This window comes from Haemaphysalis longicornis, unplaced genomic scaffold (assembly GCF_048455015.1).
Source record: "Haemaphysalis longicornis isolate Haplotype H1 unplaced genomic scaffold, Haemaphysalis longicornis Haplotype H1 scaffold_8, whole genome shotgun sequence".
NCBI lineage: Eukaryota > Metazoa > Arthropoda > Arachnida > Ixodida > Ixodidae > Haemaphysalis > Haemaphysalis longicornis.
This window is the reverse complement of record NW_027526445.1, coordinates 170509567-170522614: the sequence shown is the minus strand read 5'-3', so window position 1 is coordinate 170522614 and position 13048 is coordinate 170509567. Positions and strand designations below refer to the sequence as shown.

General features: G+C 46.6%; 1 protein-coding gene across 1 annotated transcript in view; it reads left to right on the top strand.

The window, feature by feature from the left end:
• LOC144149953 (dihydrolipoyllysine-residue succinyltransferase component of 2-oxoglutarate dehydrogenase complex, mitochondrial-like) overlaps window positions 1-13048 on the top strand; it is a 41825-nt gene that overhangs the window by 26120 nt on the left and 2657 nt on the right. Inside the window, exons 12-16 of the mRNA XM_077681706.1 lie at window positions 3950-4062; window positions 5759-5856; window positions 6842-6972; window positions 8662-8729; window positions 10539-10790. Coding sequence (XP_077537832.1) covers window positions 3950-4062; window positions 5759-5856; window positions 6842-6972; window positions 8662-8729; window positions 10539-10790 — 662 coding nt within the window. The remainder of the gene's footprint in view (window positions 1-3949; window positions 4063-5758; window positions 5857-6841; window positions 6973-8661; window positions 8730-10538; window positions 10791-13048) is intronic.

Genomic DNA, 13048 nt, shown 5'->3' with positions numbered 1-13048 from the left:
GGACTGTAGGCGGGCGCGAGAGGCCCAGAACAAGGCGTGGGGTATCCTTCGACGGTACCCCACGTCGGGCAACCTTATTTTGTTCAAACGGGCCAAGGCGTTAGGAAAACGTGTGCGCCGTGAGGCAAAACGAGAGAGTTGGCGCACCTTCCTTACATCTATTAACTCGTACACAGACACACACAAAGTCTGGACACGAATACGAAAACTAAAAGGACAACAGACACACAGCCTGCCCCTGGTTAGTACAACAGGGGACACACTGGAAGACCAGGCTAACACACTTGCACAACACTTTCAACACGTTTCCAGCTCTGCACACTACACAAACACTTTCCTGAGACATAAAACCACTTGTGAAAAGAAGTCCTTACATGATAATAACAGGTCAAAATCTGGTTACAACTCTGAATTTACTCTTTATGAGCTGAAGGCTGCCCTGAGCACATGTAAACCTTCAGCTCCAGGCGCAGATCAGATTACATACACAATGATACAACACCTACACCCAGATACTCTTGAAACACTCCTACACTTATACAACAACATATGGCTTTCGGGGCACATTCCGAAATCTTGGAGGGAGGCTATTGTAGTGGCGTTCTTGAAGGAGGGTAAGGACCCGTCTTCTCCCGCCAGTTACCGACCCATCGCCCTCACAAGCTGCCTGTGCAAGCTTCTCGAGAAGATGATTAACAGGAGACTCGTGTACTTCTTAGAATATAATGGTCTTCTCGAGAGCTGCCAGGCCGGCTTCAGGGTGGGGCGATCCACAAACGACCAACTCGTCGCCCTTGAGTCGTATATAAAGGATGCCTTTGTCCACAAACAGTTTTGTGCTACGGTCTTTTTTGATCTCGAGAAAGCCTACGATACCGCTTGGCGATACGGGATACTTTACGACCTAAAAGCCTTCGGTGTCTCGGGAAATATGTTTAATACACTTCGTAGCTACCTGGCGGAGCGAACCTTTCGTGTGAGAGTTGGCACTGCCCTTTCAAATGTTTTCCTGCAGGAAAACGGCGTGCCTCAAGGCGGCGTTTTGAGCTGCACATTGTTCATTGTCAAGATGAACTCACTTCGAAAGGCGTTGCCACGAACCATTTCCTGTACAATATATGTAGATGATGTGCAAATTTCTTTTAAATCATGCAATATGTCAATCTGCGAACGCCAAGTCCAGCTTGGTGTCAACAAACTAGCAGGCTGGGCAGATCAGAACGGTTTTAAGCTGAACCCAGTCAAGAGCACTTGTGTTGTGTTTTCCAAAAGGCGTGGGATCAGGCCAGATCCAGACATCAAACTGAATGGTGTCTCGATTCCGGTCAAAAAAGAACACAAGTTCCTCGGTATAATTCTTGATGAAAAACTTTCCTTTATTTCTCATCTGAAACAACTAAAACAAAAATGTCTTAAAACAATGAATATCCTTAAGGTTCTCTCACACCAATCCTATGGTTCCGATAAAGAACTCCTGCTGCGCTTGTATACTGCTTTGGTTGGGTCTCGTTTGGACTATGGCAGTGTGGTATATGGGTCGGCGAGTAAAACAGCATTGCGAATGCTTGACCCAGTACTACACTTGGGGCTACGGCTTGCGTCGGGTGCTTTTCGCACTAGCCCTGTCGAGAGTCTATATGTTGAATGTAATAAGTGGAGCCTTGAGAACCAGCGAACGTACATGGACTTGCTTTATGCTTTTAAAATTTCATCTCAGAATAACCACCCTTTTTATCCTGTCCTTAACGATACATCCACATCTGTGCTGTTTGTAAATCGCCCGTCCATTACTCCGCCTTTTTCACTTCGAGCGAGAGAGCGAGCCTCGGATCTGAGTGCTTCGTTTTTAGACGTGTACAGGTCATCCTCTTTAAACATTTTACCGCCTTGGCAAGTTCGCCCTGTGTCCTGTGACCTTTCTTTTATAAAGCTTGACAAAAATCGGGTACCGCGAGCTGCAATACTTCAGCACTTTCTTTCTTTGCAGTTCAAATATCCACGTGCTGAATTCTACAGTGACGCTTCTAAAACCTCCACTATGGTGTCGTGCGCTGCTCATGGTCCAAATTTCAATGCAGCCAGAACCATGAGCGTGCACACAACAATTTTTTCAGCAGAGGCGTACGGAATTTTACTGATTGTACGACATATCCTTGAAAATCAAATTCCCAATTCTATCATCTACACAGATTCTTTGAGTGTTGTTCGCGCATTATCATCGCATAAACCCCCCAAAAACCACATAATTAATCTTGTATTCAACACTATCATGTCGGTGTATGCGGAGAAGCATCGGCTGCTCCTCTGCTGGGTCCCAGGACACGCTGGGATCGCTGGGAACGAGTTGGCGGACGAGAGGGCCGGTGGTGCTGCACTCAGGAACACTGTCGACATAACAAGCGTACCATATACAGACCTCAAGCCTCACATAAAACAGCACCTGCGCAGAACATGGCAAACACACTGGGACGAACAGACAGACAACAAACTACATGTAATAAAGCCACACTTGGGACGGTACACAACTGACTCACACAACAGACACACAGAAGTCGCCTTGGCAAGGCTACGGATAGGGCACACCCATGCGACGCACTCGTATCTGCTGACGGGATCTCCTAGACCCCAGTGCGGCAGGTGCGGAGAGGCCCTATCCGTAGTGCACATACTAATAACATGCAAGGCACTTCACACAACACGACACAAACACTTCAGAGAACTCTACAGACAACATATTCCCCTACATCCCTCTCAGTTTCTGGGTGACGATGCCATGTTTTCCGTTAAACGTGTGTGTGAGTATTTGTCAGATGTGAATTTTTTAAACCTCATTTCCTATCACGCATAATCAAATCTGGCCCTATACACCAGCCATCACCATTGCCGTTAATTGATTTTATTGTTGTTTTGGCTTTAGTAGCCACTATTTTATTTTAGATACTTTTGTTTGGCGCTCTTTGCCCTAGCTGGCCTTGCGCCAAAAAACTCTAAACATCATCATCACTAGGGGTGGTAAATTGGATCTCGCGAAAGGTAAAACACTGTTGTGCACTTTCTGCGTAGAGAAACAGACCTGGCAGATTGCGGTGTTGTTGGCACATCAATGGGGCTGGCGGCCTCTGTGAATGGGGTCTGGATTTAGCTATTTTTGGTCATTTTACAACACACGTAACTGCACTGCTGCTGCGCTGTGCCAGGGCTCACAGGGGGGCCAATTAAACACAATAATAATTTTCCAAAGCCTCCATTTGAAAAATTCGTTTCCAACATTGTATTCTCTACACATTTTGCGTATCTGAAGCAAAGAAAATTGCAGTTGTACCTGCTCTGGGGGCCGAGATGTTCGAGGGTGAAATGCTAGCTTTACATTTCAAGAAAAGTGCCGTTTCACCATCAAATTCTGCGCGAACTGAGCTGTAGAGTGCACTTGAAAATGTTATTTACAATAAAATATGGTGCTTTTTGATGAGGAAATTCGCAGACTGATAGAAAAATGGCTCTGGATGCACAAAGTGCCATTTTTCAGAAAACAATTTTTTGACCGTATTTCAGCCCCACAGACCCATCTGACCCTTAATTAAGAGATGGCCATTGGTGCTCAACCATTTTTGTGAAGCAGCCCACACAAAAGGGGTATGCAGAGCCTGCAGTCACATGCAAATGCTACTCGCAACAAAGCTACCTGCACGCGTCAGCTTTGCAGAAGGGGTTGGTTGGTGTGGTGGTCATTATGTGCGGGTAACATGTAAGGGCGTGTACTTGGAAACATGCTGCTGTGATTTGCTACACGGTGTTCTTAAGACTCACCTGCACTGGTTGGCGTTCGTGCAGCGATGGTTGATGGTTGAGTTTGGCCCCCCTTGGTGAAAGGACCTGAGAAGAACGGCTCGTAAATGGATCACAAGAGATCAACCGACTGTTTTTTGTGGCTCTGTGTGTGTGCGTGCAGGACCCATGGCGTCCATACCAGTGTCCAGCATCCAGCTGCCCGGACCCGCTGCCCAGGCGGCCGCTGCCGCCGCTCAGGCCGCCCCCGTTGTTGGTGCGAGGACAGAGCAGAGGGTGAGTGGGAGACTGGTCGGAGGGGAAGGGTAGGGGGGAGGGGGTCTGTCCCCTGTCCACAGCTTGCAGGCGTCCGGGTGCGGGTTATACGCATGACAATACGGTAGCCTAGATTTGCCATTTTCGTTGTTCATAAGCTTTTGCTCTTGACTGTGCGTGTCGCGTGTACAGGGCATTTCTGGTTCTTGTCAACTCGGTGGAACAACACATTCGCTGATGTGGACGCCTAATTTTGCATCTTCTTTCTCAAGCACCACTAACACTTCCAATGGTTGGCAGGGCAAAGCACTGGGTTTAGTGCCCTTGGAAGCGCTTAATGAAAAGCTTGTCTCAAAGTCATCTCTGTAGGTTATCAGTTGACGACATAGTCTCCGGGCTGACCCTTTTACGTTAAGCCTTCCCTTTGTCCAGCCTACCACTTTGAATCGGGAGTGAGTGCTTGCACCCTGCTTATGCATAAACTGGCTTTCAATGAAAGCGGGGGTGTAGTTCTCTGTCAAAGGCTTTTGTGCCTTTTTTTAGACACATAGGCCATATATTTGGTGCACTTGAGAAGCCAAAAATGCCCAGGATCTGATTGTTATAAGCGAGCTGTTCACATTTTGAATGCAAAGTTAAACATACAGAATGCCACACTGATTAAGCTTGCTGCATAACTGAATTAGCTGTGTGGTTTGAATAAACACCCCTGTTTGACCCACAGAGAGAAATTTAGGGCTGTAGCACTTTCTGTTCTAGTGTGGATCTTTGGAGCAATAAAAGGCAGACCTTGCCGCAGCACATTCATAACCAAAAACATTGTTCTTGCCTTAGCGTTGGAGCATTCTTATTTTTTCTTTCAGTGTTTTTGTTGCCACTGTCCTGTTCATTTGTTTTATTGGCAGGCCTGCTATGTAACTGCTGGATGTATATCTGTTATTTTTTTAAAGTTTGTGACGTTCATGTCTACGTTTCTGAACTCTTTAGCAGCTCAGTGGGCCTAAAATGGGGAACATTTCCTCAGGGCTTTCATGCATGCCAAAGGCTGTGGGCTTTTTTGCCTGTTGATTTTATGAGGCTGTTATTTCCAGGTTACGATACAGGGAATGTTAGATCTCTGAAATACATTTCTGTACTGAGAAATGAACACCCGCCGCGGTGGCTCAGTGGCTAAGGCGTTGCGCTGCTGAGCACGAGGTCGCGGGTTCAATTCCCGGCCGCGGCAGCCGCTTTTCTGATGGAGGCGAAAAGCAAAAACGCCCGTGTGTACGAGATTTCGGCGCACGTTAAAGATCCCCAGGTGGTCAAAATTAATCCGGAGCCCTCCACTACGGCACACCTCATCGCCTGCGTTGCGTCAGCGTATTAAACCCTACAATAAACATCATCAACAACCGAGAAATGAACTTAGAGGCTGCTGATGTTAGAGTCTGGAGTTGGAGCAAGTCATTGATGGAGTTGGTCGTGTATGTCTGTGTAGCTTTGAGCTTTGAGTGGTTGCATATGTGAGCATGACGGAGTGGAAGTTGCATGGTCAGTTGATCCGATTTTATGTTGTTGCTTGCAAAACACCGAGTGAGGGAAAGTTTGTCATTCCTTTGTGTAGTCTGCTTTCATTTCAGCTACACACAAAGGTTAAGGGCTTCCACAAGCATCAGGCCATTCTCAGCTATACTCCTGTCCCATTTTTTTTTTTTTTTCTTCTTCTTCATTACAGGTGAAGATGAACCGCATGCGACAGAGGATCGCACAGAGGCTGAAGGATGCACAGAACACGTACGCCATGCTGACGACCTTCAACGAGGTGGACATGACGTGAGTCCCAGTTGTTGTTGTTGTTTGTCTCATCAGTTCTTGTTTGGAGGGGGTACATAGGTTTAAAGTGTTCATAGCCTGTTGTGACATGTTTCTTGTTTTCTCAGCTGGAGTGCGTGCACCTCACACACTTTGCTCAAGCTGTAAACCTTTTTGGGCTCTAAATGTGGCTGCTACTAAAAATTGCATTGACCTGCAAAGCAGCTGTATGGCTACAAAAGAAAGCTATGCACCTTTCTCGAAAACTTCGGCGCTCAGATAAAAAAAATCGTTCTTGTTGAGGATTTGCAAAGAAAAATTAGAAAAATCTTAAATCGCTTTTTTTTTTTTTTTTAAGCTGCTAAGGTTTCCGAGAAAGCTGTGTAAACTGAAACTGTAATTGCGGCACTACGATGGTTTGAGTGCTGGGATTGTAGGTCACCATCTGCTTCAGAGCGTTGAACATTTCAAGTGGTCCTGCCACACTAAGCAGACCTGTGAGCCTGTGGTGGCGGTAGTCCTTTACTGTTTAATTTTGTTTTGTAAGTTCAAACACTTTTGTCATGTTTTAGCATGTTCAAACTTTTGGTGCAGCACCGACCGGCCTGTGCCCTGCTGTGGACATCTAATTAGATTTGGAAGTTTGCTATCCTTTTTGCATGTACCTCTGTCACTGGTGACTTTTCCTCCCAGCCTTGTCAGCAGACATGTTTAGTGACCCTGTAGATTTTGCAGTGAAGCTGTTAGCAGTACTTCAGCCAGAAACTTTCTTGTCTGTCGTCTACGAAGGAACGAAACTTGAAGCCTTGCAATTAATTATAATACAATAGTTTAACCTAATACACACACACACAGTGGAGGATTTGGAGGGTCGTAAACACGTTAATAAATAGATAAGACGCCTGCTGAATTTCTTAGTCATGTCATACCCATATACACATTCTTTTAGACCTTGGGTCACTGAGACGCAAAGCCTCGTTCCCGTCACCCCCCCCCCTGATTGCAGGAGTGTGATCCAGATGCGGAACAAGTACAAGGACGCCTTTGCCAAGAAGCACGGGGTCAAGCTGGGCTTCATGTCCCCCTTTGTCAAGGCTGCCGCGTTCGCACTCCAGGACCAGCCTGTGGTCAATGCCGGTGAGCGCCACGCTGAGTTACGCTGAGGGCTGTAGCCATAGCCACAGCCATAGACATGTAGCCGTGGATGCAGTCATCCAGCTGTAGCCATCGACTTGCAGCCGTAGACATGTAGCCCTAGCCGTGGATGTCTAGCCACAGCCGTAGACATGTAGCCGTGGATGCAGTCATCCAGCTGTACCCATCGACTTGCAGCCGTAGACACGTAGCACTAGCCGTGGACGTCTAGCCACAGCCGTAGACATGTAGCCGTGGATGCAGTCATCCAGCTGTAGCCATCGACTTGCAGCCGTAGCCGTAGACGTGTAGTCGTGGTTTTAGACATCTATCTGTTTGGCTAATTAGAAGGATTTTTGACTGAATACTTAGTTTTGCCAATTGAGGGGCACTCCATGCTAGCCAGAGTGGGAAAAAATACAAAAGCTTTGAGGCTTTGCGGCGTTTGGCATTTACAGTAGCTGACCTCTTTTCTTTTTTTTTTTTTGGACTGCAAAAATTCGGTCTTGCTGGATATTCCGGACTTTCTCGAGGAACCGCCAGTTGTCCCATAAGAGTAATGACTCGTGGATTTTTCGGACTGCTCCATTATTCGGACTATTTTTCGTTCCAAACCTCCAGGTCCAAAAAATGGGCCGGCTACTGTATTCGAATTGTGCTAGTGTGCCGTAGCATGTTTTCTAGACCAGGTGTTAGTTTGGTGTATTGAAATTTTTTTTTTTAACAATCTTAGGCAAATTAAATGGAGGCCTTATCCACAGTTGTGCTGAAACTGAAAGCACATCTGAATTGATTGATTGTGAGTTTTAACGTGCCGACGCTACACAGGCAGTGTGGCACACCTTAGTGGAGTGCTCCAGATTAATTTTGACCACCTGGCGATCTTTAACGTGCGCCGAAATCTCGAACATACGGGCGTTTTCACTTTTCGCCTTTATTGGAAAAGTGGCCGTCGCGGCCGCGAATCGATCCCGTGACCTTAGGCTCAGCATCTTAACGCCATAGCCACTGAGCCAGTGCAGCAGGTCACGTATTTGAATTGAGTTTGTGGCTGAAGAGATCACGAACCCACCTTGGCATTCAGAAGCAAAAACTGTTTGGATCAAAGGTGATTCCCAGTTGACTGCCGTTCAGTGCCCAAAGTACTGCCCAGCATTTGATAACCTGGCCAGAGCAAGTTGGTCTTGCCGCAAAGCATGCACAACCATTTTGGCTACCGAGTGGTTGGGTGAACAAAGGGTGATTATCTTTTTTCTTCTACTTGTTTGCTAGTGATTTGGTGGCTCACTCTGGAGACTCGGTGTGAATTCGTTTACATCTTCTAAAGGCACCTAATTCCTTCAGCTTCCATAGGTTGCTGCTTTCGATGGCTAAAAAAAATTGATTTCATGTGTGAGACACTTTCAATGTGCAATCACAGCTTACAACAAAATGGAAAATTTTATCACTGCAACAGCGCGTTTTTGGGTGGCAGGCTGCATGTTTCTCACTATTCTAGTACATTGTAGTACAGTGGAGTGGATATGCCAGAAACTTCAACTTATATGTTAGCTGTAGTGCGTACAGATCGGTGCATATTTTTAAAAGCCCAACTGCGTGCAAAATGCAGTTACCATTGTAGCTTGGCCATAAATTTTGTGGGCACGTTTGCCGACTCATATTGTAACAGTGCAGTCTGTTCTTCTCTTGCAGTCATTGACGAGCAAGAAATTGTCTACCGGGACTACATCGACATCAGCGTGGCGGTCTCTACACCAAAGGTGCGCATCTTCGTCGTGCTTCTTTTTGTCTATCTTTTTTTTTTTTTTCTATATTCTATTTCCTTCTCATCTAGACTCTGCATTTCAGGCATGCATTTGATCACTGAATGTCCCAGCGCATCTCAAAACTGAGTACTTGATATAGTGAACATCCAATGTCTGCACCTTTGAAAGGGATGTTTTTCATGAAAAGTAGCTTTTTTATTTATTTATTTCTTTATTTATTTATTTATTTTGGTTTGAGCAGATTACAAAGACAGTCTAAAGTTGTATGTTTCCTTCCCTTTTAGGGTGCCATGCAGACAAAATACAAGTTTGTCTCACTCCGAAAACCCCCAAGTTCCAGTAAACCTCGAACAAATAATAAAGATACCAAAGCAAAACTTAAATGCTAACATGAAGTTAAGGCTTTTTTTGTACCAATATTACAGTCAAACCCCGCGATAACGAAATTCCTGCGCCAACGAAATATTTTGGATCCCCTCCGAACGTCCATAGAAGCCAATGTATTTCATATCTCTTGAGAATGAAATGTTCTTGTACAGCAATCCCGCAATAACAAAATTCACTGCAAGTGCGGTCAGCATTTCGTCTACCAATTTGAGACTAACAGTGTCCAAAAAGTGCTCAAATGCATTTTATTCGGACACAAAGTGCATAAACTTCTGCCACAGTGCGCTTGCATGGCCGCTGCCATATTTGTTCACAGAAAAGACCATGCAGCAGGTGACCGTAAAGGCAGCCTTGCAGTGACACCACTAGGGGGCGACATATGGTGTCCCATGGCGCAGCTTTGGTTTGGGCTAGGCTTACCGGCTAACGCCCTACTGCTGAGCAGCACGTGTGCTTTCATTGTTTGGGTGGCGATCGGCACGTCTGGTCTTGATAAGATGCCTCTGCGAGCCCAAAAGTGGGAGTTTTTGTCTCTACAAGATTAGGCAGCTATCATTGCTTAAGTCAGCGGCCCAAGTAAAGGAGGGGAAGAGAGCGCCGATGAGTTTGGAACCGCGTTACAGGGAACTAACCGCGTGCAGCCCGCTCTGCCATTTTGAAAAGCAAGGCCGCCACTCTAATGCACGTGCGCAAAACAAAGCAGCAACGGCTGCTGCCTTTTTTGGACTTCGACAAAGTGGTGCTCACTTAGTTTTGTGAATGGCATTGGAACAACGAGGTGCCACTGTCTGGTGAAATTTGTCAGCAGAAAAAGTTTGCCTTTGCTTGCCGGCTTGGGCATGCTCAGTGCCAAGACCAAGGAGAATAACGATCAGAGAGGGCAAACACACGTTTGACACGATTCGGTAGTTCTTAAGCGCGCTTGCCGATGACTAACCATGAACCACTTCTTGTAGTGTGAGAGCTTTGCTGGGAAGTTGCTGCAAGGTAAAGCTCTGAAAGTAATATAAGCGGCTTTTGGAAATAAATATTCGATTTGCGAGCAATTTTCCTGTCATTTCTGTTCCATCTTTGCAGCTGCGAAAGTCTCGCAAAAGCGAATTTTTTTGGCCTTCCCCGGAAGTTTCGCCATTGTGGGGTTCGACTGTATTACTGTTGCACCATGCTTCACTGGTGGCATCGAATAGCACAAAATTTCGTAGCGTTTCAGAATTTTCTACCTTTTTTCGGTTCAAAGACTTGTTTCGGTGCTGGAATGGAGTAGAGTTATTTACCGAAAACTAGTTCTACCAAATAAACACGGTTGTATTTTGTCTTCTAGGCCCTTCGGATGTTATCCCCTGCGTATGCATGCTTGCAGACGAAAAACCCCGAAGCTTTTCTCCTTTCAAATTTCCCGCCCTTGTCAAAACCCAGGGCCTGGTGGTTCCGGTGGTGCGCAACTGCGAGCGCATGAACTACGCCGACATCGAGAAGGCCATCTTTGAGCTGGGCGAGAAGGCGCGCACGGGAAGCCTGGCCATCGAGGACATGGACGGGGGCACGTTCACCATCAGCAACGGCGGCGTCTTCGGCTCCATGTTCGGCACGCCCATCATCAACCCGCCACAGTCCGCCATCCTTGGCATGCACGCCATCTTCGAGCGGCCCGTGGCCATCAACGGCAAGGTACTGCGCGCGCTCGTTTGGGCGCATTGCGACGACGTTTTTAGCACCTGCAAGATGTACCGCAGGGCCTCATTCGATCTAGAAACTCTGCCTCCTTCTCGTGCAAGGACATGGAGCCTGAATGTGTACAGTGAAACCTCGATGTAATGAACTTCAATGTAACAAAAGCCCCTCGCAGCAAACCAAGTAATTGTTTTAGGGGCAAAGCCTCTTAGGGGCTGCGGCTGTTGGCGTCTCCTGTCGTCGTCATAATCGTCGTCTCATGTAGCCACGGTACTAAAACACTGGGACACTCCTTTGCGCCTTGCTCTGGAGTGCTTCGTAATGGATACTAAAAAAACACTGGGACACTCGTTTACGCCTTGCGCTAGAGGTCTTCGTGCTTCAAAGACAAGAGACTTTTGCAGCCAATCTGTGTACCTCTACCCCCAATGGTTTCATCTCTGTTGGCAAAAACGCCAACGCACCAGGAATACACTTATACACTGCATACTTTGCCCCTTCCCCAGGTTTCATGTTAGTGGAGACAGCCCGGAATGTTGAATAACCTTAACCATGGCATCATAATTAACGTTTTGGAAAGGTAGTGCTTACATAAGTTTTTCATATAGGAATTCTACATATTTTGGTTGGTAGGGTGGTTCATTCGAGGGTCAGACAGACAGACCAAAGTAAACCAAGAAATGCTATCGTTATTACAAATTTTGATACAGTTGTGGACACCTGAAACAAATAAATAAGTAAATAAATAAATGAATAAACAAACATCTGTCCAGGTCAAGAAAAAAGTTGCATTTTTTAAGTTGAAGTGTATGCACACCACGTACCGTATTTACTTGCGTAATTAATGCACCTTTTTTTCTCCCTGTAAAACCAGAGCAAAGTTTGGGGGTGCGTTTATTATGTGGGGTAATTTTTCGAAAACTTTTATAGAATGATGAAAGAAGGCTGCAACGAAAAAATAAATGCATTAGATAACCTACCTTTTGCAGTAAATATGCGCGTACACAATTGGCAATCAAGCAGTGTTCTGATCGCACAACACTTGTCTTCGTTTGTCGATGCTTCGCTCTTAGTCCGAGTCACTAGAGCTGTCGTCCAGGTTGCTGGCCGCTTCCGAATTGCGCTCCCACAAGTGGTCGCCCTCGCTGCAATTTTCACGGTCAGTGTCAAGGCATACCCTCCCTGAGCCATCCAGTCAGTGTACAGTTGGGACACGCTGTCTTTGAACGGCTTGTTCAGACAAACATCAAGTGGCTGCAGCACCAAAGCGAGTCCACCCGAAATGGTGGCGGTCTTGGTGCACAGCTCCTTCAGTTCCCGGCGTGCGTTCCCTCCCAGGTGGCTACGAAAATTGTCTAGCACGAGGAGAGGCTGAAAAAGCACAGCGCTGGGTCGCCGTCCCCAGACAGTGCTGGCTTAGTCAGCCGTTAGGTTGGCTGACATGCAGGCTTTTTCTTGTGCTCGTACATGCATGCCAGCTGGGAAGTTCGTCTTCCGCAAAGTTTTCCTCTTAAATATCACGTACGGTGGCAACTTCCTGTTGTCTGACGACTTCTGCCAGTGGGGAGGTGCATGTCCTAAGGCGGGAGTTTCAAAGCGCTCGGGGCAGTTGGCTGGCTGCGCTGGCTTGCCACCGCAGCGGACTTTTGATGGGTGCTTTTCCTGAGCGGCGCTTATGACGTTTTACAGGGCAGTTTTCGCCCTCGTATTAGCTTCTTTTCCACATAAGCAACTTTGTTTGGCCCTTGTGTTGCGTTTCAGCGCATCCTCGCATGCAGAAAACGCCCCATGCAGTTTACACTGATGCCAGCATAAACAATTTAACTATGGTAACGGTGTTTTTTTTTTTTTTTTTTTTTTTTTTTTAGCAAGGAGTTTTATTCTGGCAATTAGTAAGTAGTTTGAGCTTCCTGCTTCCCTTCACGACTGCTGCATCGCGAGGGTGGTATCCGTAGTGACGCCAGTGCACCAGTCGTGTACGTGCGCCACGTTTTCGCTTGCAGAATCTGCTTCACGCTGTGAACCCATAATATTAACCGCGAATTTCAATGTAACAAAGTAAATTACGGATTTTGCCGACTTCGTTACATCGAGCTTTGACTGTATCGGAGGCAGATGATGTCACAATGAAAATTAATGCGGACTACAAAGCTACGTGGCTGACGATGGCGAAGGAGGCAATAGCAGTTGCGCAATGAAATGCTGATCGCAGCTGCTGCGCGATTTCTCCTCTCACGAGAGGTGCCGCTAGCTTA